Source organism: Pleurodeles waltl, chromosome 3_1, assembly GCF_031143425.1.
Source record: "Pleurodeles waltl isolate 20211129_DDA chromosome 3_1, aPleWal1.hap1.20221129, whole genome shotgun sequence".
NCBI classification, from domain to species: Eukaryota; Metazoa; Chordata; class Amphibia; order Caudata; family Salamandridae; genus Pleurodeles; species Pleurodeles waltl.
The window spans coordinates 660,680,308-660,706,925 of NC_090440.1; the positions used below are offsets into that span (position 1 = coordinate 660,680,308).

Here is a 26,618-nt window from a genome sequence, read left to right on the forward strand (position 1 = left end):
GCAGGTTTGCAGGCTTCCAGCGCGGTCAGCGGTCGTTTCCTTATCAGAAGGTGAAGAAGGAGATGCAGAGGAACTTGGCTGAGCTCATGCATTCGTTATCTAAAGTTTCCCCAGAGACAGAGACCCTAAATAGCCAGAAAAGAGGGTTTGGCTACCTAGGAGAGAGGAAAGGCTACTAACACCTGAAGGAGCCTATCAGCAGGAGTCTCTGACGTCACCTGGTGGCACTGGCCACTCAGAGCAGTCCAGTGTGCCAGCAGCACCTCTGTTTCCAAGATGGCAGAGGTCTGGAGCACACTGGAGGAGCTCTGGACACCTCCCAGGGGAGGTGCAGGTCAGGGGAGTGGTCACTCCCCTTTCCTTGGTCCAGTTTCGCGCCAGAGCAGGGGCTAAGGGGTCCCTGAACCGGTGTAGACTGGCTTATGCAGAATTGGGCACATCTGTGCCCAACAAAGCATTTCCAGAGGCTGGGGGAGGCTACTCCTCCCCTGCCTTCACACCATTTTCCAAAGGGAGAGGGTGTCACACCCTCTCTCAGAGGAAGTTCTTTGTTCTGCCATCCTGGGCCAGGCCTGGCTGGACCCCAGGAGGGCAGCTGCCTGTCTGAGGGGTTGGCAGCAGCAGCAGCTGCAGTGAAACCCCAGGAAGGGCAGTCTGGCAGTACCAGGGTCTGTGCTACAGACCACTGGGATCATGGAATTGTACCAACAATGCCAGGATGGCATAGAGGGGGCAATTCCATGATCATAGACATGTTACATGGCCATATTCGGAGTTGCCATGGTGAAGCTACATATAGGTAGTGACCTATATGTAGTGCACGTGTGTAATGGTGTCGCCGCACTCACAAAGTTCAGTGAATTGGCTCTGAACAATGTGGGGGCACCTTGGCTAGTGCCAGGGTGCCCTCACACTAAGTAACTTTGCACCTAACCTTTACCAGGTAAAGGTTAGACATATAGGTGACTTATAAGTTACTTAAGTGCAGTGTAAAATGGCTGTGAAATAACGTGGACGTTATTTCACTCAGGCTGCAGTGGCAGGCCTGTGTAAGAATTGTCAGAGCTCCCTATGGGTGGCAAAAGAAATGCTGCAGCCCATAGGGATCTCCTGGAACCCCAATACCCTGGGTACCTCAGTACCATATACTAGGGAATTATAAGGGTGTTCCAGTACGCCAATGTAAATTGGTAAAAATGGTCACTAGCCTGTCAGTGACAATTTGGAAAGAAATGAGAGAGCATAACCACTGAGGTTCTGATTAGCAGAGCCTCAGTGAGACAGTTAGTCACTACACAGGTAACACATTCAGGCACACTTATGAGCACTGGGGCCCTGGGTTACCAGGGTCCCAGTGACACATACAACTAAAACAACATATATACAGTGAAAAATGGGGGTAACATGCCAGGCAAGATGGTACTTTCCTACAAAGGTTAATATGTTAAATATTTGAGACTAATGCATTCCCTATTGCTGTACCTCCCCACAACTTCCAAAGTAACTTCAGTTTCAATCTTAACAAGCTCTTGGTAGAGGATGTGGTAATTGCCAGGGCTGCCAACTTGAACCGGGGATGGGGGTTCTAGACTCTGCATTGGCCCAACATCCTGTGATTCTGGGCAGATCAAGTAGTCTCCTTGTGCCCCAAAAATGAACGTGTCCTTGCGTATTGTAACAAGTCCTCAGCTGGTGTACAATTTTTTATTCAGCTTGGAAGAATAAGCTGTTGTTTATTCACCTAATGGTAAGTGTTATGCAGTATTATTACTTCCTCTATTGGCAGTGTACACAAGTGCACGAAATGAAGTGGATCACAGTTTCCAGGTTTTTGAATTGTTCCAGACTGCCCTTTTTCTGTAACACCAGCTTTTAGAAAAATATGGGTTTATCATAGATATTGTTATTTTGTCAAATGAACTGTTTAATGCTGTAAAATCTCACTGAGTACTGGGTTTTAAACAATAATTGTAGCATACCTCAGCACTACAGTAACATCATCGAGAAGGACTCGGGTGGAAGAACGTCCTCAATGACAGATGGCTTTTGTACAGAACCAGACAGGAAGTGTTTTTTCTGTACATTATATGACTGCTTTCAATAAAGAGAGTCTTCGAGAGATTCACATGATTGGGATAACCGCAAGTGGTCTAGTTCTTTCATCGGAAACTGGTTAGAATGGTTTTCAGGTGTGGCCCAGAGACAGCTTTTTTATGTTGATTTATGTACAGAAAAGAGAACATACTTACCAAACATAATTAACTGCACTCATGCTAAATCGATGAAGGCGATTATGTCCTACCACTTTCTAAGTTCACCAGCCGCCACTGTATCTCTATGGCCTTTGACACAGGCCACCTCACGATCTTATTGTACAGACTGAATGAACGTGAATACAAGAGTATGTACAGGACCGGAGCTCTTCATACCTTGCATAAAGACATCAAGTAATCAACTTCCTATCTTCCCAATCATCACATTTCAACACTTAAGCAGGTATCCCCCAAAGCTCCAGTTTGGCACCTTTCTTTCTCAATGCATCCGTGAGATCTTTCTCAGATATCATGAAGACTTTCAACCTCTCCTCCTACAACTATGCAAATGACACCCAGATCATTCTGAAACTGAATAAATAACACACCTAAATGATTGCATCCGGGGGCCATGACTGGCTGCAGAAGGCAAAATGATGACCTATCTATTTAAAAGTCAACACATCAAAACACATCCTCACCTGTGGAAAACAGATCACCTTTCATCCTTGCACAGTCTGGCTTCTGGAACTTGGTGCCCCCAACATTGCCAGCAATGTCAAAAATCTTGGATTTATCATTGGGCCTGAACTCTATTTAATCTCTCAGGTAGCCATATTAATGTTGTAAATAATGAGGATCCTGTGACATAGCTCCCCTTTCCTGAGGTTTTCTCAAAAGAGTCCAACCTGTCACTTGCTTGTACACTCCCAGCTGGTCTGTGCGTTGGGGCTCCAGCTTTCCTCCTACTCAGCCCACATCACATCCAGAACCCCACTGCCAGACTTTTACCACATCTTCACTTGCTACCCATTGCCACAAGTATCTTCTTCAAAGCCCTCTGCCTTGCACACAAACCAATTTATGGCGCAGGTTCAGATTTTCGGCAATACAGTCTTTGAACATACCATCCTAGAAGGAACCCCAGATTAAGACCAGGACTTTTACTTGACCAACCCAAGATAAAGAACGACTTAATTAGTCTGCTCCAGCAAAGGGCGCCAAGCTCTGAAACTCCCTTTCAGCCTGTGTAAGGTAACTTACAAATTAGCCAGAATGTTAAATCTGTACGAATCTAACCACAACACCAGCAGCAAACCAGCAGCTATGAGTGGCCCATTAAATTCTGGTTAGTGTCATATCTCTTGTTACAGCATCTACTATAATTCAAAGTTTTGCAGAAAACACCTCACCCATGCAATTTTCCCTGGGTCAATGTTCCCCAGTAACATTTCTGCAAGTCAAACCTACTGATATTTACTAAGGGAAAAGTGCCCAAAACACACTGGGCCATAAAAATCTTGGCAAAGTAAGGCCCATATTTATAGTTTTTTAGCGCTGTATTTGCGCTGCTTTTTTATGCATAAACGGGGCAAACGTACAAAATACAATTGTATTTTGTACGTTTGAGCCACTTTTGCGTCAAAAAGCAGTGCAAATGCTGCGCTAAACAAGCATAAATTTGGGCCTAAGTACCCTAATTCGTATATTAGAACCAAAATGTATGCTCCACTATGCAAGGTTAAATTCAGAATATGGCTAAATATTGCAACTGCTAAATTTTAATCCCTGGGATTTTAGATTTTAGCAGATGCACTAATTAGCACATTTTGGGCATGGTGACTCTTAATGAAGATGTAAAGAAAAGGCTCCAAGAAAATTAGAGTACTTCATAAATCTCCTACCTGAGGTGGAGTAAGGGCAAGTATTGGAAAACTGTAACCCAAGGGCTACTTAATGTGTGATCTTTCATTAAGGAACTATCATAGCAATCCAAAACTCTTCTACTTCACAAACATGCCTACAAGCAGTGACAAGTCTATAGCAAAAAGCTTGGACCACTCCTCTAACTCTCACACACAGTTCCCAATACTTCTTACATATGTCACATTATACTGTAAAGACACACTCTCCCATCCAGGCACAAAGGCCTGGCTTGTGTCAGTTAAAGATTACACAGCTCTCTGATCCATATGTGTGGTAGCAACATGCTACACAATGCAATACATTGGAAGAGGAATTACTTAGCCTTGCAATTTTTGCTGGTTATTCTTCAGGTGCTGGCAGGGCTATCCACAAATAGGGCTTTAGGAAGACCTTAGGATTTGATATAAACTGAATACAATCCTTTATGCCCTCGCTAAATCTCTTTGTCAATTATTGTTACCTTAATTCTAGAAATTATTATGCCTCTAAAACATGAACTCCTCCTCTTCCACGATGCACGTTTTGGTGAAACCAAGTGAAGCAGTGCTTAATTTGCTAGAAAAAAATAGCAGTGGCCTAAAATGTTTCAATGTTGCTACCTACTGTCTGAATTGTCGAAAACCAAGGTTGCTTAGTCTTGACTCCATCTAACGCCTCTTTCTTCAAGCATCCTGCACTTCTGTCTCTTTATTTCACTTTTGCAATTTCTTTTTCTCCCGTGTCCTACCTTTTCCTTCCTTTTTCTTTCTCTCTTTTCGGCATTTCTCTTTCTTGCTCGGAGTCAAAGTATGATGATGAAAAACATGCCCAGTCCCCATAAATGAGCGTCGGTTCCCACAACATGCAACTGCTTTGCACTGGGGTAAAGAAATCACCCCACCCGGCACTCATGCAAACACATGTCAGGGTACAGGGTACAGAATGGCTTTATCATGGCGGCTTGATGTATGCTCATTAAACCTACTGCACTTACTAAAAACAGATGCGTAGCTGCTTCCCGTACTGTACCTGTTCGACATGTGAGGCAAGCTTACCATGCTTCTGCTTCTCTCGAACCTGTTCTACTTTTGTCTCAGAAGCTTGCAATGCTGCTGATTCGGTGCTAGATTTGTTTTGAGGGACGATGAATCATTGATGCCTGTAACATTTCTGTTGTATGTGTGTGTGTGTCTCTCTCAACATATCTATGTAAGTATGAGAGTGAGATTTCGCAGGGTACCTTTTGTGTATTTATGGCAAACTTGCAATGCTTTGGCCCATGATGCACTTGTTGTGCTATTGTCAGTGATACTTGAAAACACTTACTCACTATACTGAAGACAAAACTTGTGTCTTTGTCCAAAGCTGATTTTCGTTGCCATCTGGAATCCTCTGGTCTCTCCTTCCAGTATTAGGAACATTTCCAAGATGGGGGGAAAGAAAAGGGACCTGGAGACATGACTGAGGCTGAGACCTGGAACAACTCTGGAATTTGTTGAACTTCACCCACATACACCTGTGTAAAGCACATTCATGTGTGTTGATAAAGCTCTAGGTGACATCCCTGGAGACATGCTTTATGTTAGGTGTGTCTCTCTGGCTCTCTTTTCGCACAGGAAGACTGTAAACCGAAACTGTATTATACCAAGAGGACAGTCTACTCACTATTAACTCCCCATAGGAGGAGAGGAGTCCAGCACCATAGGCCTTGAGCACGCCGTCCTGCTTGCATAGTCCAAACTCCACGGTGAACCAGTAAAGCTGGAGATCAACAAGATGTGGTTAGTTCAAGGTTTCATTCTCTGCACTGCTCTGTAAAGGGAATCTGACCGCCACATTACCACCGCCAGTCAGACCACCAGTTTTCCTCTACAAGAGGGTCTGGCGGTGCTGGTGGTCCTAATCCGCCAGGACAGCGCTGCAAGAAGTTCCCCCCTGGGGATTATGACCCCCTTCTCCGCCAGCGATTCCATGGCGGTAACCCTGCCATGTGAAGTATGGCGGAGACGGGGTGCATTCAAATGGCATGGGCAGTCGCAAGACAGTGAACTTTGCTACGGGTGCTTTTGCACCCTACACAATACAGCATTGCTGCCGGCTAATGCTGTAGGGCGTTTCCCACTGGCCAACAGGCAGAAACTCTGACTCACTGGGAAACTTGTAATGGGGCCGGCGGGGAGGCAGCTGCACTGGCGGCAACCTCCCCGTTGGAATTTCCGCGAACAGGCTTTTCTGTCCGCAAAGTCACAATGACCCCCATAGTCACTAGAAAAAAGAATGTATTATTCTCCCTTTTTAGATGTGGTGCTTAAAAAAAACATTCATTCTCCTGAAAATTTCTCAAAACTCATCTCTTTTCTACTTCCATAACACTTTTATTTGATGGCACCCTTGCTTATCTGAGCCTGGCACCCTATGCCATGGCAAACATGCGCTCTACAAATCCTCTATCAATTATATACCTATATATTGTTATAATGACCTCATCTAATAATTGATCAAAGGTTGTTTACAAGAAGATCTAGATACATTTTAAAGATGTCACCTATGACATGACCAGAGGCTGTCACTAACACATATCTTGTAGAACAGAAATTAAATGAAGTGGCTTGCATTGCTCCTGGCTAAAAATTGAATGGCCAGATCAACTCTAGGCGAAGGCACTGCTAAGAACTAGAAGCTTCTAGAGTTTTTAATAGCTATTGGCAGAACTGCCATTGCCATAAAGGTGTACACATGTCGATGGACATGATTTCTTATTGTATTCTAATTGATAATTTACTTCAATCTGACATCTTTCATGTAATCTTGATTAAGCAGTGATGAACTCTACTTACAGTTGAGAGCTTTTCGATCTCCTCTTCCGATACTCCCATAGAAGCAAGCCCAATATCCTGGCAAGAGAGCAAAATACATCAGTAGGCACAATGAGTTTCCTTCTACAGTGAGAACATTGCTCCCAATTCGTAAATACACAAATAAATTCAGTGTAATATTTCATCATCTCATGTTTTCTGTATAATACATGCCAATATTTGGGAAAAGATAAGAGGAACAATTTGAAATGCAAATTGGGGAAAATGTATTTCCCCAATTAACTTACATTGGGCGTGGGGAGTTTCAGGTAGTATAAAGCTAAAATACAGCTGTTTTTGTTTTTTTTAAACAGGGTAGTCTCCTTTCTTGAGTCTTGACAAGTATTGTTATATGGTTATTGCTGTATTCGATGTGGGAGCAATTCATAAAAATGAATGAATGAATGAAAGATTTCTAAAGCACGTGGCTACTACATGGAGCATCCGAGCACTAAGGATGATCGAAAGGGAGCGTACAGTAAGGATACCCATCTTCAAGATGTGTTGACATTGTTAAGTGAGGGGTGGTCTGATAAAAGAAACCTGGTGGGAAACATGAAGGTGAACTAGAATGTGAAGAAAGATTTGACTCAAGAAGGTGGTTTCTTGACTGTTACCTCCGGAATTGTTGAGGAAGAAGGTAAAAATGCAATTTCGATGTCATGAAGTACATTTAGAAAGTATCAAGATCAAGCAGAAGATAAAATGTATGTACTGGTGGACAGATATGAATGCAGACATTGTCAAGTGCCACAGGGAACCTACTGAGTACAACAGAGCAGATAGTTCTCAAGTTACCTAATAAAACCCTGTTGTTGTCCAAACATGCCTTAGGAAACCTTAGATGTAGACATAATTGGTCTGATACATAATGGAGATGGAACAGTGAGGTACATAATTGTTATTCTGGATTATTTCTCCCAATGGGTGATGTTGGTGTTGATCAAAAGGGTGGACGCAGATGCCTTTATGTCACTCAAAGGCACTCTTGTTTATGGTTTCATACACGTAGGAGAATTAGCAGAGAGTGAGTGAAAGGTGAAATGGGTTACTTGGGAAACTAGTGAGGGCAAGATTGACATGGTAAAAAAAAAAGCCTAATGCATCAGCTGTATTGGTGGCTTTCAATAAGCAAGATATGTAGGGAGACACGGAAAGCAGGGAATGGAAGGACACATCAGTCCAAGCATAACATCCCTTGGAACAGGCCCTGCTGAGCTGACTTTATTCAGTTAGCATCCAATGTACATAAACAATTTAGTCATGCTTCACTAGCAATCAACTAGGCATTTGAGGCAGCTTGGATGCTTGTGGGTGGACATGTAATGTTGAATCTTTGATGTGTGAAGTCATCTAGAATATGTGGGTGAAAGCTTGTGAGATCAGTTGGGAAGAGCAAGTTTAGAAACATCTTTGTAACACTGGGGACGTGTGGATACTCCTAGAAGCAAATAGGAGTTAGAACTGTAATCGGTCCCAGAGATGTTAATGAAGTGGCACCTCAAAGAAGAACTGAGCAGTCCTTTGCACGTCTTGAAGGAACAGTGAGTCATTCCATGTGAGGTTGTTTGTTCAGGATGTATTCTCCTCTATTATAAATTCCCTTTGCGAATACGTGAAAAGTGAAGAGGTGCTCTCAAGACTCCGGCTTCAGTTGCATTACACTTTGACATCAGCATGTACGTGTGAAGGGGCCACATTGAACTGGGGGAAAGACTAGGCCATAAGTCATGACAGAGAAGCACATTCATGTGAAGTGGCCTAATGCTTCTGCCTACTTCTGTGTAACCTTGTGCTTGTGTAGCAGTGAAAAAATGTAATCCACACAATGGAAAATGTTATGTTTTGGTAGGTTTCTTGAGTTGTTTAGTGTACTTGCTTTGTTTATGGGGGAACGTGTGGTAGGTTGAATTCTTGTGGTGAAATATGGAATGTGGAATCCTAGATGTATGAAGTCATCTATAATGTTGTGATGGTTGGTTGGGAGATCTATTGAAAATATCAGGTATAAAGTATGTCTCCTGGTAGTGCCCATGATATTTTGTAATTTTATCTTTCCTGAAATAAACAACTGAACATATGTCGTGTGCAGATGTCTTTGTAACAGCATTCCAGAAAGTTCCTTTTTTTGATGGTGTTGTTTTGATTCTGAGACCTAAGGGCATATTTAGACTTTTCTTGCATCACCCCTGCCCTACCGAACGACTCCATGGTTGCGAGGTATAGACAATATGGTGCACCATGGCAGTTGTTAGGACAACAGCGTAAAATATTTTGATGCTATTGTTGCTCTTTGCTGCACGAGAGACAAAAATGTTGACACTAGTGCAGAAAAGCACAGGGAGGTCCACTGATTAAAATGGGTGCATCATGTTAACGCCTGCCTTGAGCAGGCATTAAAAATGACAGAAAAAATGGAGCAGTGAAATGTAAAATTGCACTGCGCCATTTTTTCGTGCATCCCAGCATCGGAACGCCCCTCCTTGCATACATTATGCCTAGCACAGGCATAATCTGGCACAAGGGTTTGCAAGCATTGCACCACTTTGTAAATGTGGTGTGGGAGAAAGGCCTCCTTAACGCTGCCTTAGCATAAAAAAATGTAGCTAAGGGTGCACCAGGTGGCGCTAGGGGCTATAAATATGCCCCCTAGTGTGACAAAAGATTTATTTCTTGTTTCCTAGTTTACGGACACTGGTATTGTATTTTGTTGCACTGTTACTATTTATCTGTCTGGGGTTTTGATCAATGCTGTATCACATGACTACAACTTGATTTTAGATAATTTTATGGAATGCTTGCCACAATTAGCAGTTGCATCCTCCTTTTTTATATTCATCATTGCTTCCAGTTGCATCAAATACATCTTCCTTTAGAAGCAATGCACAACAAAGTGAACCAATGTGCATCTGTAACTTTTCCACGTTTCACGTAGCACTGAAATGTTGGCAGAGCTCAAATGAAGTGGCCTCATGTCGGGATATGCAATGCAGGTGCAATAGTGAATGCTGTAATCAACTTGTGCAGGCTTAATTAAAGAAATGTACTGAAACTTTTCTGTGAAAATGTACAGAGTCAGAAAATGAGCTTTACTCAATGAATCAATGAGCTAATCCACACAAGTGAAGTGGTAGTCATGATATAGGGACATGTCATTCAATGTGTAGAAGTAATTAAATACTAATTGGGCTCATTAGCTTAAGGAATTACTCTTTGGGACATGGCTACTCACTTGTTCATTTATTGATTGACTGTTGCCATTTGAAACGGCAAATTGTGTCCTTGATCCTCGCCTAATCTGCTACAAATAATCAGGATTTCATTCAATAACATTATTGCTTTAAGCTTCTTTAACTTCTGTCTCAGCTTTCTGTGATTATTTATACTGGGCTATTTGACTGCAATGTCACTGCAGTGCCATTTTGGGAAAGTTCCTCCACTAGGGCCAATGACCGCCAGACTCACGGTGGTGGTTGGATCGCCGCACTCCAGGCGGTCCGACTGCCATATTACAACCCTTGCAGCGGATAGTCCGAGGACCGCCGTCACCACTAGGAACAAGGTTCCCAAAGTACTGACAGCGGTCGGGCTCATGGTCAGCCACAGTGGCGCTAAACTCAGGGTGCTGATGTGCTACGGTATTGGCCTCAGCTCCCGTAAAAGCAATGTTTCTGCCGGTCAACCCAGTGGGAGCATTGTAATACGCCATTGGGGAACTGCACCGGCATGAAGGCAGCATCGCCCCCAGGGCTTTGGCGGTTCCGCACCAACATCATAATGACCCCCATGGTGTCTAAAGTGCCCTTTTTCTGACAGTCTCTGTTCTTCATGCACTGATATTCTATGGTGTTATTTTTTATGTTTAGGAAGGGGCAGTGGACAGATCATATGGTCTGTGGATTGAACTGTCTAGCATTTTCAGGTCATTCAGACATCACCAATACTTCTCTGAAACCTCAAATAATCAGTATGCAGTAAAAGTGGCTGTGGAAGCCTTGTACCTCCACTGCAATATTGTGTGTTGTTATATCTAGCATGATTTGGAGATACAGGAGTAAGATACTGTTGCACCTCATCATAGTTACAGGTAATACGGACACTTCCTTAGAGTCAAAAGGAAGACTGTTTATCCAGCAGACCTGAGGCAAAGGATAAGTAACTTCATGAATGTAAGGAAGCTCTATTTTCTGAGAAGTATTGGCTGAGCCTAGTGAAGTGTATTTCCTGTTATGTCTGGTTGTCAAGAGGACTTGTGCATAACGAAATGCCACGATTCTCTGTAACAATTAGGGAGTGGTGTTTGATCTTTGACAAGGACCACTGAAAGAATATTGGGGATCATTACGACCTTGGCGGTAACCGGCGTGCGGCCCCCATTATGACATTCCCTCCGGCCCAGCGGGGATGAGGCCACAACATAGGAGCCGGCTCCTAATGGAGCCGGCGGTGTTGCGGCCGTGCGACGGGTGCAGTTGCACCCGTCGCGCTTTTCACTGTCTGCTATGCAGACAGTGAAAAGCTGTCCGGGGACCTGTTAGGGGGCCCCTGCACTGCCCATGCCAGTGGCATGGGCAGTGCAGGGGTGCCCAGGGGCCCCAGGACACCCCTTACCGCCAGCCTCTTCCTGGCGGTGCAAACCGCCAGAAACAGGCTGGCGGTAGGGATGTCATAATCCCCAGGGCAGCGCTGCGTGCAGCGCTGCCCTGGCGGATTATCACTGCCGGGGCTAAAGTGGCGGGAAACCGCCGGCCGCGGCGGTGCGACCCCGGCGCTACCGCCGCGGTCGTAATGAGGGCCTCCGTACCGCCAGCCTGTTGGCGGTACGGACGCTACATTACCCCTGGCGGTCTCCGACCGCCAGGGTCGTAATGACCACCATAGTCATTATAAATATTGAGTGACAGAAATATCATGTTAAAATATCTTCAGCAAAAATGTCAGGGTCCTATACTTATAATGTAAATGACAAAAATATTGTGTCAAAAATATTATTCATAAGAATATCGGTCAGGTAAAAATATTGTTTTTTTTTAATATCAACTTTAAATGAGTGTATTAAAAACAATGTATTCTTCATTTAATAATTTTAAGTATATCTTTCTAAATTATATATATATATATATGTAAAGCATATTTAATATCTACATATTTTAAAAATACCATAAACAAATATTAACAGTAAAATACATTAACACTTCAACATAAATACTATCATATCAACAAAATATTCATACCTAAATTAAATTAATTGTATTATTTACACTGTACACTAAATTTAGAAATGTAAACAATGTATGTAACATATTAAGAATAGTTTAAAAACTATTACATTTTTCAAAAATACTAATTAATGAAAAGTTAACACTATATACATATAATACATTAGTTATCTAAATAAATACAGTAAAAAAGTAAGCCTTTCTAAGCACAACATATTTTTTTTAAATAGCAATAAACAACAATATAATAAATATTAAAAACCCACTATAAGCATAAGTGGGTAAAAAGTTGGACTTCAGAAGGTTTAGATTAACTATTCTCAGATTATAATTACTGTTCCCACTCTAGTCTAAACAACAGCAGGGAAAGGGTTAGAATTTTGATGGGCAAGTGTTGGGCGTTAGAATAGTAAGACCAAATAACAGTAGAGAAAGTGTTGGACTCTGAAAGAATTACAGAAATAAAAGTTAACATAATTTATTGAAATTATTGTAATGCATAGTATGACACAATCAATTACAGTACATAGAATACTATATTAATTAGGAACATATTACATTTAAAATAGAAATAAAACTGTAACAAAAACAGAATTACTTACAATCACACTGACCTATCTAACTTCAAAAAAATTGCAATATTTAAACAGAATTAGAAAAGTATTTAATTTCAATATTAAAAAACAAAAAACGTTCAAAATCACTTACAAATGAACTAGTTAAAAAAATTCAAAAACTGCAAAGACAACAAAACAGTTAAACAAAACCAATTATCAACTAATCAATCAGACATATAAAACAATTCTTACACCTAATTTCACAACTTTAACATGTTCTCACTCTACACCCCTTAAAAATACATTTGACAAATATACTAAATAAATGAATTAAAATTAAAATATACATATAAAATGAAACACTTCAAAAAGTAACCAAAATAAAAAAATAATCTAAATTAATAAAATCAATTAGATATTCTTTTAACAGCTGAATACTAATTTCAAATATGTTTTAATGTTATTAACTTCCCACCCTTTTCCCGCACACACCCATCAAACCAGAACTAAAAAATTATGTGCTATTAGTAATAATAAAATTAAAATATACAATAAAAATCAGCAAAATAAATTACAAAAATAAAGTAACAATTAAAATAGTTAATATTCAATTAGGTAATTCATTTACCATAAACAATATTTACCATTAAATGTACATTAATTATAATTGAATTAACTTCCCACCCTATTACCCTACATACCCAACAACCCACTAATAAAATATAGCATACTATTAACAATAATACAATTAAAATATACATTAACATAGTTAAACAAAATAAACATTATAATGTTACAATTAATCTAATTACTCATCAATTCATTAATCAATTTCCAAATAAAAATAATTACCATAACATTTAAATCAATTGTAGTTTAATTAACCTCCCTTTTTATTCCCCTACAAACCCAGCAACCAACTACTAAATTATTACTTACCATAAGTAGAATAAATGTAGAAATACATTTGTAACAACACTTCACATTACAAACTTCATTTTAAAAATTGAATAACAATTATACTAACCAAATTACCACCTCAAATTAATGTATTAACTAAAACAAATCAAAATAATTAATGAACAATATTTGTACAACTACAGGCTGCTCCCATCCCAGTCATATTGCGATGTTCTCACCAGTCTGACCGGTGGGGGCACTGTGTTTTCATCAGCCTTTCCATGTCAGGTCCCAACCGAGGAAAGGCGGGTGGAAATAGGAGTTGTGATCAGCATGGCGGCAAGATGTTCAGGACCGCCTTGGCTGACCACAAGTCTGCCCACCGTCAGCCCACTGGAAACCTTGTTTCCAGCGGTGACAGTGGTCCCCTGGTGGTCTCACTGCCAGGGTAGTAATGTGGCCGTCAGTCCGTCTAGTGTGCAATGTTTAAACCTAAATATTTTGCCCAAACACCCATTGACAATTAGGTAGTAGGGAGATTGTGCAGCCGAGGATGAGGGCCTGATTACGAGATGGCGGCCATAAAACCCCGTTTGTCAAACTCCCAACAGGATGGCCCCGCCTTCTTGGTGACCACCCCGCTGGACCAATTAGGTAGCGGGAAACAGGCAGCTGCATTGTTTCTGACTCATAATCAAGCCAGCGGCAATGCTGTCGTCTGCAGGGTGCACCAGCACCCTCACAATGTTCACTGTCTGCACAGCAGACAGTGAACGTTGCGAAGCTGTTGGGCAGAGGGACCCCTGCATTGCATTGCCCATGATGAGGCATTGGCAGTGCAAGGGTAATGCGTAGGGCAGTGCTGCATGCAGCACTGCCTTGGGGGATTATGATCTCTGCCCGCCATCAACCCATCGGGACCCAGAGACGGCAGAACCCTGGCGGTCTGACCACCAGGGTCTTAATGTGGCAGTCAGACTGCCATAGCAGCGGCCGTCCTGACCGCCTCCGCGGGGCTGTAGTCTTAAGACCTCCAGCCTCGTAATGAGGCCCTTAGTCCTTGATAATGAAGCAGGTCACAAATGAATTAACCACAATCATTTAATTTTTTAACCAGTATTATTTCTTCTAATAAGAATATAATGTTTACTTACAAAAATGATTTGAAAGAGTAGTAGAATGTAGCAACCTCAAGTAAGACCGGGTCCACCAAGATTGTGGATTCACGCAAGCAAGCAGTTCAGTCTTATGTGTGTCCAATCTAAAGAGCAGTGAACTACACATTTATTTACCTAACAAGTAACTCTATGTTGTCTGATGAGCTGGAGTTGAAGTATATTGCAGTGTGGTGCACAGCATTCTGTTTTGTCTTACTTGTTTTTAGGAAAGATGTGCACTTCCCATGGCTTCAGATGCAGAATTTGTTGAGCCTTTGCAGTCATCATGTCAGATGGAGATGGATGTGACCCACCATAGGGGCATGAGATCTTAGTGCCTGTGCCAATTTGGAGGCTAAGGTCTGATTAAACTTCCACACTCATGTTTTTCACGAACCTAAGTGTCCATCATTCAAACAACAGTTGTCATCAGCTGACAGTAGGTCACCAATACTGTTGCTCAGTTGTGAAGTATCCATGGGTCAATGTCTGTGTTGCAACTTTCACGGTGGGCTTCTTGAGTGGGTTCAGAGTGTAGGACATGGGTGGTCCTCTGTGACTAGTGTAAGGGCCACAAGAGAAGAAGAGTGCCCCAGGCTGCTTGCAATAAAAGTGGATGTTCACCAAAGAGGCTTACTGACCTCCTCCCTCCGCAGTCACTTCCTCAGTGGGGGATAAGGCACAGAAAGGTCTCTCCACAGAAAAAATGTAGAGATAACACAAAACTAATCTTTGCAATGGCATTATTTGTTCTAGTCTGGCTAGAGAAGATCATTAACATTCTGGTATTGACACAATCTCCCCTCACAGAAGGCAGCGGGTCCTCGTGGCATGTTGAAAGCAGGAGTGCCTCATGGTTTTCTTAAAATGAGTTTGGACTATTTATCCTCACTCCTGGCATCCTACCTTCTTCTTCTCTTTTCGCAACAACTGGAATCTTCCTCTGCGTGAGATCCGATACCTGGCTTTCAAGGAGGAACGCACCAGTGTTTTCTCCCCAGGTCCGAACTCATCCCTTGCAGGCGAAGGTGAACCGAAATCCTGGGCTCAAGCAGTAGCTCATATCCCAAAGATTGGTCAGTTAGTGACAAACCAACAAGTACCTGGGGAGCTTAGCTGCACCCAAGGTAGCAGTCCCATGGCGATGAGACCCTACTCTGGGACAGTTACTTGGAGTGTTTCAAAAGCAATAGTGATGGGACTCTATAGGTGACTGAGCCAACAAATTAACAGGGAGAGTCAAACGAGAGCTGAGCTATTGAGTTATAATAAATACTCTCTTATAGATATCTTCTTTCTTAAATTATAAACGCTGTTTATTTAGGAATGAGTCAAATATAAATGTACATTTAGTCATATTTGTTGGAAATGGCCCTTTTTGCAGGGTTTCCTCCAAACCTTTTGCCTTCTACCTCCTATTTTTTCAGGTCTGTTTTTGCTGGTTTATCGTCTCTGCACACGTTATCACTACTAATCAGTTCTAAAGTTCAAATGCTCCCTAGGTAAATTGTTTTGGTAACTGGTTTATCCACAATTGGCATATTTGATTTACTAGTAAGACCCTAGTGAAGTGTACATCAAATGCTACTAGTGGACGCAGAGAACTGGTTGTGCCACCCACATTATTAGCCCTGTAAACATGGCTCAGACCTGCCACTGCATTGTCTGTGTGTGCAATTTTAATCTGCCAATTCGACTTGGTCAGTGTACTCACTTTCCAGGCCTAAACCTTCCCTTTTTATACATGTAAGGCACCCCTAAGGTAGGCCCTAGGTAGCCCCGTGGGCAGGGTGCAGTATATGTCCTAACAGTGAAAGACTGCCAAATTCGGTTTTCACTGTGCAAGGCCTATCTCTCTCATAGGTTAACATGGGGGCTGCATTTAAATGTTATTAAAGTGCAGATTGCCTTTTGGAGCAGATAGAAATATGGAGTTTAGGGTCTATGAGCTCACAATTTAAAAATACATCTTTTAGTGAAGTTGGTTTTAGATTGTGTGTTTGAAAATGCCACTTTTAGAAAGTAGGCATTTTCTTGCTTAAACCATTCTGTGCCCCTGCCTGTTTGTGTATTCCACGTCTGGTTCAGACTGACAGTTGAGCTGTTGTGAATTCCCTCTAGACAGTGACACAAAGAGAGCTGGGGTGTAGCCTGCATATCCTGATGGTCCATCTGGGCTGGCGTGGGAGGAGGAGTGGTCACAAACACCTCAAAGGGCTGTGCCTGCCCTCACACAATGCAGTCTCCAACCCCCTGGAGTGTATCTGTGTCCAGGCCTGGGCAAGTCAGGATCTTGTCAACAGCAGAACTGGTTATAAGTAGTGGACCCAAAACCCCAGACTTTTAGAATCTTTCTGGAATCAAGAGGAATCTCTGCCCAGGAGAAGAGCTAAAGAGCTGGAGGAGGATTATTGTCCTTTTCCTGCGTTGCTTTGCTAGACTGGCTAACAGTTCCTGCTTCTGCCTGAAAAGAGTGCAAAGGGTGAACTTTGCTGTGTGTCCTGCTTGAGAAAGTTCTCCAAGGGCTTGGAGTAGAGCTTGCCTCCTGTTGGAAGTCTCAGGGACATCAAAGACTTCAGTTTCCTTGACCTTCAGCACTGGGAATTGTGTGTTGTATGCTTTTCAGAAGTAGAAATCACAGTGAAATCACCAATGACGTCGCTGGCCTGCACTGTGACCTGCCAACGCCATACGGAGCCACACTGCCCAGCTCCGCACCGTGACCTTGGTCCCACCGACGCTGTCATTGGACAACTTCAACGAGACGCTGCTTGCACAGCGACCTGTCGGCCCCACACTCAGGCATCGCCTTGCTCACACCACAGCCTGGGCATCCCGATGATGCCACTCCTGCTGACACTGGCGCGGCTGCCTGCACCATGGCCTGTGGACAGCGCTCGTGAGGAGCACGAAGTACCGTCTCATCCCGCACCGCAGCCCCGGTCCACCAGCGCCAGCACCATCCAGCACTCTCGACTCCAGTGTCATCAACAGGCACCCCTGCCTGCACCGTGGCCTGTGGACACCGCTCGTGAGGGTCACGAAGCACCATCCCGTCCTGCACCGCTGGCTTAGGCCTACCGGCGGCAGCGCTTCAGCAACGATGATGACGCTGCCTGCACCGTGACCTGGTGACACCACCAGTTGAACCGCCCGCTTCACACCGCAGCCCTGGTCTCACCGACGCTGCTGAATGCCATCACCGAGCCACTGCCTGCACCTTGAGCTGTGGTCACTGTACGTCGCATCGTCCCACTTCGCACCACAGCCCCAATGCCATCCACGCCAGCGCTCCTGACCTCATCAGCCCAGAGTTCGATCTGCAAAGCGTGTGACTTCAAGGGCCCGACAATCCCTGCACCGACTCCGGAATCGAGACCGCAACGCCAGCGACGCCGCTCTCCACAGCTCACAGCGAGGATCACAACTCCCTGCAATTCCAAAGGTACTGTTTGCGTGTCTTCCCAACACAGTAGCTGGCCCGCGACACCACGGCCGGCCTGAACTGTTGGCTTTTGTTGATCATGATACAGTGATAGCCCCACGTGGAGCTATCGACTTCAAGGAACTGTAGTTTTGAGTAAATCTTGCAGAATTCATATCTTTATTACTGTATGTTGAATTTTTATCGTATTTGGTCTTGTTTTATTTAGATAAATATTGGTTATTTTTAAAAAACTGGTGTGGTGTCCTTTTGTGGTGCTTTCATATATTATAATAAACAAAAAAGAGGCTTGTGGAATAATGTATTTGCCTCCCATTACAAAATTTAGTTAGACAGGGACGCTGGGACTGATCCCAGATTTTCCAATTTCAAACTGTGCAACTGAGCTACTTGATGGATATCTATTTCTAACATTAGGGAACTCATTATGAGTTTGGAAGACGGGAAAGCCCATCCACCATACTCTTGACAGGATGTCCACCGCCATAGTGGCAACCACCACGCCGGACCTATAAGAGTTTTGCGGTAGGCCGGCAAGCGGAAATCTCAGTTTCCAACCACCGGCCTAGTGGGAAACTGGCTATAGCATTGTCTCTGGCTCATAATCGAGCACAGCAGACAGTGAACATTGTGACAGTGCTGGGCAGGGGGACCCCCACACTGCCCATGCCAAGTTCATGCCACTGCCCCCGCACCTGTCATCTGCCAGCATTTTCATGGCGTTGAAAAGGCTGGCGGAGAACAAGGTTGTAATCCGCAGGGCAGCGCTGCATGCAGTGCTGCCCTGGTGGATTGCGATCTCCACTACCGCCAGGCCATCGGGATCACCGATCCTGGCTGTGCTGGCAGAACAATGGCGGTCTGACTGCCAGGGTCTTTATGTGGTGGTCGGACCACCAGAGCAGCGGCAGTCATGACTGCCACAGCGGGCGGCCCTAGATGTTAATGCCTTCTCCTTAATTCTAGGATGAGATCAGAGCATGGTAACAGGCAAAATCCACATTAAATTTTTGGTAGTTTTACCTAGAGTAAATCTTGCCCAAGTACATAAAAGCACTTCATAACAGACATAGGGGTCATTACAACCCTGGCAGTCAAAGACCGCCAGGGCTGTTTCGACGGAAGCACCGCCAACAGGCTGGCGGTGCTTCCCATGGTATTACGACCACGGCGAAAGCGCCACGGTCGCACCGCCGGGACCGGCGGTTTACCGCCACTTCAGTCCTGGCGGTTTTAATCCGCCAGGACAGCGCTGCTTGCAGCGCTGCCCAGGGGATTACGAGTCCCCCTACCGCCAGCCTTTTCCAAAGGTTGGGGGTACGGGGAGTTGCGGGGCCCCTGGGGGCCCCTGCCCCCTGACACAGCCCTGTGCAGCTTTTCACTGTCTGCTATGCAGACAGTGAAAAGCGCGACGGGTGCAACTGCACCCGTCGCACAGCCGCAACACCGCCGGCTCCATTTGGAGCCGGCTCCTGTGTTGCGGCTGTGATCCCCGCTGGGCTGGTGGGCGGAAACCAGGTTTCCGCCCACCGGCCCAGCGGGGATCTCCAAATGACCGCAGCGGGAGTGCGACTGAGGGCCATAGACTATGTTACACTTTTTGTTCAGCACAGGGAGACTTGCTGGGATTCACAGAATGCTGTGCTGAAGCTGCATGAGCATTTGATTTACCATATGCATGGTTGCCAGCTATTAGCCACTAGCCACATTTCCTTCTGGGAAAGTGCTTCTCCTTTTGGACTCAAGGTTCAAAGAGGACCTCGAGCTAAGCCAGAGCCAGGCTTCTAAGTATACAAAAAGTGATTGCTGAAATGCTTTGATTAATCTCAGCCTCTGGTAATTACTCAGCTGCATCCCAGTCCATTGTTATTTTGCACATCTTGCCACCTCGGTTTTGGTCCCAGCTATATGCAAATCAGTCACGAACGTGCTCTAGTGGAAACTGTCCCGCCCAAGCTACCAAGCCAGGTCATCCCTGAACCGGAACACAAGCAATCTATGGCCGGTTTCAATTCTGCTTATGGTTCATTAACCGGATATAGCTTGGTTCCAGTCACACAGTGTGCACAAAACCCACACCCTTTAAAGGTCTCACTTAGACCAACATACTAAAGTATATTTCCATTTATCACTTTTTGTATACTTCAGAGCTAGGCTTCTTTCCCGAACTCATAATGGCTTGCCCACCTATATAGGACACATTCCATAATTGTGACTGGTATTGTGGATTCGTTTTGGATGGGCTACAGCCAATCTAAAGCAGTTGCTGCGTTTGCAGTTCTTCAACCTGAGCTGACCTGTACACAGCACTGGCGGAGAGACTTGTCAGAGTTGGCAGTCTTTTCAACATGCCAGTGTCTTGAACCCTGGAAATGTTGCTTATGTCCTGGTATATCTTTGAGATCGGCAGGCAAGTATGATCTCCTTATTTTTACAGGACTACACATGGGAGCAAAACGCTCCAGGTTGGAGGGACAGCTTGAGGAATGACCTCCGTCACTTTCTTTGGAGGAGAGTCGAAATCTCATGTTGCAAGAAGAGGAGGAAGACCTGGCGCTTATTGAAATGGTATAGGTCGGTCTAGATATCATATGTTAGCACTGTAGTAAAGTTGGTTTGATTGCAATCAACCAGACCCTGGAGTGCTATTTCCTCTATCTGGACGGATAGTAAATCATTTGCTAACAAGCTGCCAGATTTTACAGCCACCGCTTGTGTCTATACAAGCTATCGACACACATCTGTTCTGATAGATTTAACACCGACACATCAGCAGGTCTGGCCGACTGTTAGGATGTTTTTCATGCGTCTAGATCGCTGCTGTATAAACAGAAAGAGAACAAGAGATAAAGGTCTTTGTGAAAACCGGCTGCATATGCATCATGGCACTGAACGTGTTGTGTTAGGCTGCTTTAAGGGCACCAGGATCGACAACCGCACAAGCACTGCAGAATGTGCTGTTTTACTTTGGCGTGGGAGCTCTTTGGGCTACTTTTGCTTCCTTATGTATGTAAAAAACAACTTGTGGAAACCGAAAAAGCACACTCTTTTCTTCTTTTAGTTAGAAACTGCTTTGGTCTGATTTTATCAGACTCTGTCGGGATCCAGGGAGGCAAGGATCTTCTTGAACATTATGTACCAATGAGAAGACAATAGGACATGTTTTGCCTTTGAAAGGAGGCAGCTCATCTTTTGACTTTGGTAATGCTTGTTGCCAATGCTGGATAGCATTGACAAAATGATAAAAAGTTCTTGTTGTCGATGCTGAACACCATCTGCAAAACAAAACAAAAATGATGACAAACGAAAACGAAGTGATGACAAATATGCATGCTGCAGCACACGTGCGCACAAATGGTCATGATGCTGCATTGGACTATTTTTTTAGGTCGAAGCCTATCGGACAGAGCAGTTGTCTGGTTTGCTAAAGACATCTTGGAGACATTTGGAAAGCTTCCCTGGGAATGTTCTCTGCCTTTTGCGAAGTGGTTTGCAAATTACATTTGTTTGCTTTATATTTGCTGGCTTTATTTGTTTTAGGGTGTCCAGCTTGAGTTTGTCCCTTTCGTTGCCCAAACCCTATTAACTGCATTTTCCACCAGTGCTGGATTTCTGTAAACAGGCCTTCAAATAATGCTCTTATCTTGTCACATTTGCAGTGCATTCAAAGACAGAAGTCAAATATAAGGCTCTGTCTTATGAGGGAGCTTGGTGTTTACTTTTCTTTCTCTGACTTCAAAGCGAGAGGATTTATGTGACAATCTTGCTGTGAAAGAAAGACCTCTTTCTAGTACACAACAAAATTCAAATATCTGTAAATGAACTGTGCAGATATTTCAGAATATCAGAATTAGGAAGGCACAAATGAAGCACATTTGTTTTGTGTTTCTGAAGTGTGATTGAAACATATTTTAATACTATTGAAACAAATCAATACACCAGGTGATGACTTTTCCACACATTATCATTTGTACACTGTATACTTTAATCAGTAAAACTGTATGTCTCTGTAAATGTAATGGTCATTTCAATTGAAAATGTGTGTCTTTGAAGGCAGTGCGCTACCACACCATGCACACTCCACTTTACACCATTCCACTCTACTCTGCACCACTCAATGCCACTCCACTCTACTAAGCACCATTTCACTCTATGCCCCTCCACTCTGCATCACTGCACTCTTCTATGCACCACTGCACTTGCCACTTCATTCCACACCACTCCAGTGTAGACTACTCCACTCTTCTCTGCACCACTACACTCTGTGCTAATTCACTCTAATTTGTACCACACCACTATATGCCACTGTACTCTATTCCAATCTACTCTACGCCACTCTAATCTGCTCTGCACAACAACACTCTACACTCTGTACTCTACTCTTCGCCATTACACTCTACACCTCTCTAATCTATGCCATTGCACTCTATTCTGCAACACTCCACACTGTGCCACTTCACTGAACTCTGAAGCAATCTACTCTATGTCACTGCTCTCTGTGCCACTGCACTCTACACCACTCTACTACAGTCTGCACCATTCCACTCTGTGCCACTCCACTCTATGCCACTGCACTCTGCACCACTGCAATCTACACTGCACCACTCCAAGCTACTGCACTGTACTTTGCATCACTCTGTGCTACACCGCTCTATGCCACTCTGTTCTGCAACACTGCACTCTATGTCGCTGCACTGTATGCCACTGCATTCTAAGCCAGTCCACTCTACACCAAGGCACTCTCCTCTATACCACTCAACACTACTCTAATCCACTCTACGCCAATCCACTCTTTGCCACTCTAATCTACTCTGCACCACTGCACTGTATAGCATTCTCCTCCACTTTGCACCACTCCACTCTATGCCACTCCATTCCACTCTATGCCACTGCAATCTACTCCGTGCAACTTCACTCCATTCCTCTACATTCTACACCACTTTATTGTAAACCAGTGCTCTCTATTCAAATGCACTCTTCACCACTCTACTCAAAACGAATGCACTCTACTCAAAAGCAATGCATTCTGCACCAATCTACTCTGCACCACTGCACTCTATGCAATTATACTCTACTCTGAAACACTCTACTCCATGCCACTCACTCTATAATACTCTACTCCACACCACTGTACTCTGTTACCCTACTCTACGCCACTCTACATCATTGTACTCTATATCACTACACTTTACGACACTCTATTTTAAACTGCACCACCGTACTCTCCACCACTGCTCTCAAAACCAATCTACTCTACTCTGCACCACTCTACTCTATGCCTATGCACTCTAAATAATTCTATTGTACACCACAGTGCTCTGTGCCACTCTACTCTGCAACACTGCACTTTCTGCTACTGAACTCTATGTCATTCTACTCTGCACCACTGCACTCTATGCCACTCAACTTTACACCACTGCACTCTCCGCTAAACCACTGTACTGTACACCACTCTACAGCACTCCATGCCAATGCACTCTACTCTACTCTATTCTACATCATTGCACTCTACGACACTGCACTCTACTCTACTCTATTCCACTCTACTCTATGCCACTACACTCTGTGCCACTCTACTCTATTCTGTACCACTCTGCTCTATGCCACTGCACTCTATGTCACTTAACTCTGCGCTACTCTAAGCCACTGCACTCTATGCCATTCAGCTGTACTCTGCACCACTGCACTCTATGCCACTGAACTCTATGCCACTGTACTCTATGCCACTGCACTCTATGCTAGTCTACCCTTCTCTGCACCACTCCACTCTACACAACTGTGCTCTACACCACTATACTCTACACCACTGTAATTGAGGCCACTCTAGTCTTTGCACCACTCTAATCTATGCTACCACATTATACAACGCTGCAACACTCCACTCTATGACAGTCCACTCTACGCTGCTCTACAACGCTCTATCTAACTCCACTGTACGCCACTCCACACCGCTCTCCACTTACCACAAACTTTTAGCCATGCGGAACAGCTTCCATGCTGGTGCACAACATTGCTAAAAGACATTGGCAATGCCAATAGCTCTTGTGTAGGCCAGACCTATTGGCTTTGCCAGTACTTGTTACATTAATGCTAGCCCAATCACGATGATGTATACATGCAATTGGCAGCACGCACAGCACGCATGTGTCCTGTCGACGCAGTGGAAATTGTTTTCTACTTTAAACAAAATCATTTTTTAGAGAAAGGAGTGGACCAGTAGCAAACTGCAGTTGCCAGGTCCTCAGAAGTAAAACAGGACTTGGTGTAGTAGTAGAGCAACAAAGAAGTGGAGGATGGGAGAGCAACTCAATGCCTCTGAGCAGCGGTCGGCAACAGTGAGGAGGAAAGGATGTGGGAGCATTAGAGGAGCTGCAGGTAAGTTGAAAAAAAAGCTGATTGAGACTGGGAGAGGCAGGGGAAGCAATGGACGAGCAAAGGTGGAGAAGGAGAAACTTGGACAGTGTGGTAGATTAGATGTAAAGCAGCACCCAAGGAAGGGAGCAAGCAAACAGAGGCACTCCCAAGGAGTGCTGAAAAAAACACAAAAAAGAAATTACTCAGTGTCAGCTGAGGAAGGATACAATGCATCCAGTGAAAAGGGTGCAGAAGACACTATGCTCCAGGGGAAGGACAGACACAAGAAGAGGAAGAAAAGACATGAGCTGAATAAGGAGCAAGCAAATGAGAATGGGAAGAAACCCAACCAATGAGTAACAATGGGCTGACCCAAAGCCCACTCCCAGTAATGATATCGTACACAATAGGTTTTAGACAACGGGCAACTGTTTGTAATCGAGGCCAAAAAGGAATCTGAAATGCTAGTTTACCACTTGGCTTCAGAAATAGCTGGTAAGGGCCCCTGAATTATTAATATATGCGCATGCAGCAGGTCCCATGGGCTTATTGGGTCCCAGTACATCACTCAATGTAGCATACTATTGTCACACATGTACAAGATTCATGGCCCGTGTTCAAATGTTGTATTAAATTTCCTTACTAGTTCTTCTTAAACAACATTGATTTGTGACAATTAGTTCAGCACGAAAGGCAACACTTCCATTAATAATGAATCTGTAATCATTTTAGTGCACACAATACCAGTTTTTTTTCCACTTCGGGCAATGTAGGCAATCCACTGACGCATTTACCTGCGAGAATTGAGCGAAGGTGGGGTCAGCCAGCATCGGCACATGTCCAAGAAGCTCATGGCAGCAGTCTCTTAATTTGAAAAGAATGGAAACAGGTCAGTATAGGGTAGGAGGTTTGTGGAAGCTGCAAACTATAGTTCAATTTGTTACCTTTACTGACAATATTTTGAATAACAGAAGATTTGTAACCTTAATGCCTTTAAACTTAAACCGCTTCTTTTTTTAATTTCAAATATATTATTTTATGTTTGATGAACATACTACAGGCAAAATCTTTTCGAATTAGTCACCTGAAGAAATTAAAGCTTGCCTGTTTAATAAACGTAGGAACGCAGCGAAGACCATCGGTAACCCAGCACAACGAATAATACAGTATATATATATCAATCATGAGCCTAGTAAGTTATGATTAGGAAACAGCTCATCTGCGGTCACCCGCCTTATCATTCATGGATGTCAATGTGTCTACAGCAGATTATCCTGAAGTCTGTCTCCCTAACTCATAACTCAGTGCAGTTTTGTTTAAGAGCTGCTAACTGAAACACTTTGACTAAGAGAAACTTAACCTACTACTGCTAACCTAATTTTCATTGCCTCAAAATTATCTTTTACTCAACAGAAGCCATCTTCTAGATCTGAGGTATTTGATACTCCCTTAATGAATTATCCAGGAAGAACTTAATGAGCAGTGCCAGTGAAGCTTTAACCTTGAAGTCCTTCTCCGCCACAAATTCATTACAATTACAGCCTCATAACATATGTTTATACCTGACCTCCGCGTGCTTACCGTTCCAACAATGCCCTATTTCAGGGAGGTCATTCAAGGATGAACAATACATACTCATGCATATCTTCTGCTAGGTAAGCTCCTTGGCACATCAAAGTCTAAGAAATGCTTGAAATGATCACTCTCCATGTAGAGAATGGGATGATTGTTATCTCACTTTCTTTATATCAATCACCCAAACACTGCAGATAGTACCAATAGTTGTCAGATAGCTGCAAGTTAGAGATATGCCTTGGCTGAAAATCACATATTCATCTTTTAAGAGGTGATCAAGTTAGATAAGTTTTAGGGATTTTCTTTAACCTATTTCTGAAACAGACATTTCCAGAGATCGGACTTCGGCAGGCCACGTTTAGTACTTGATGTGCTAAAAGTTAGGATTGTCTAATTTCTTCCATATTTTAACCAGGAAAGATGCTTTTGCCAGATGATGCCATCCACTATAGAACAATATTGTCTATACAGATTAACGGGTTAGCACACAACATAGAGTGCTTCTAAACAAACATGAACAATAAACTTGCTTTGCTTAGTATGCATAGCATTCCAGATGAGAAACGTTATCGGATGGTTTCATATTTCACAAGAGCAACTCAATTAGAATTATAACCA

The 26,618-nt window shown here is 43.6% G+C and overlaps 1 protein-coding gene across 2 annotated transcripts in view; it reads right to left on the reverse strand.

Moving 5' to 3' along the window:
* Positions 1-26,618, reverse strand: part of TH (tyrosine hydroxylase) — a 225,892-nt gene that overhangs the window by 26,278 nt on the left and 172,996 nt on the right. The window contains exons 9-11 of one of the 2 annotated variants that reach the window (XM_069223184.1): positions 25,220-25,289; positions 6,776-6,832; positions 5,604-5,699 (exon numbers count right to left, since the gene is read on the reverse strand). In XM_069223184.1, the coding sequence (XP_069079285.1) occupies positions 5,604-5,699; positions 6,776-6,832; positions 25,220-25,289 (223 nt within the window). The remainder of the gene's footprint in view (positions 1-5,603; positions 5,700-6,775; positions 6,833-25,219; positions 25,290-26,618) is intronic. The other variant, XM_069223185.1, reaches the window with a different exon arrangement.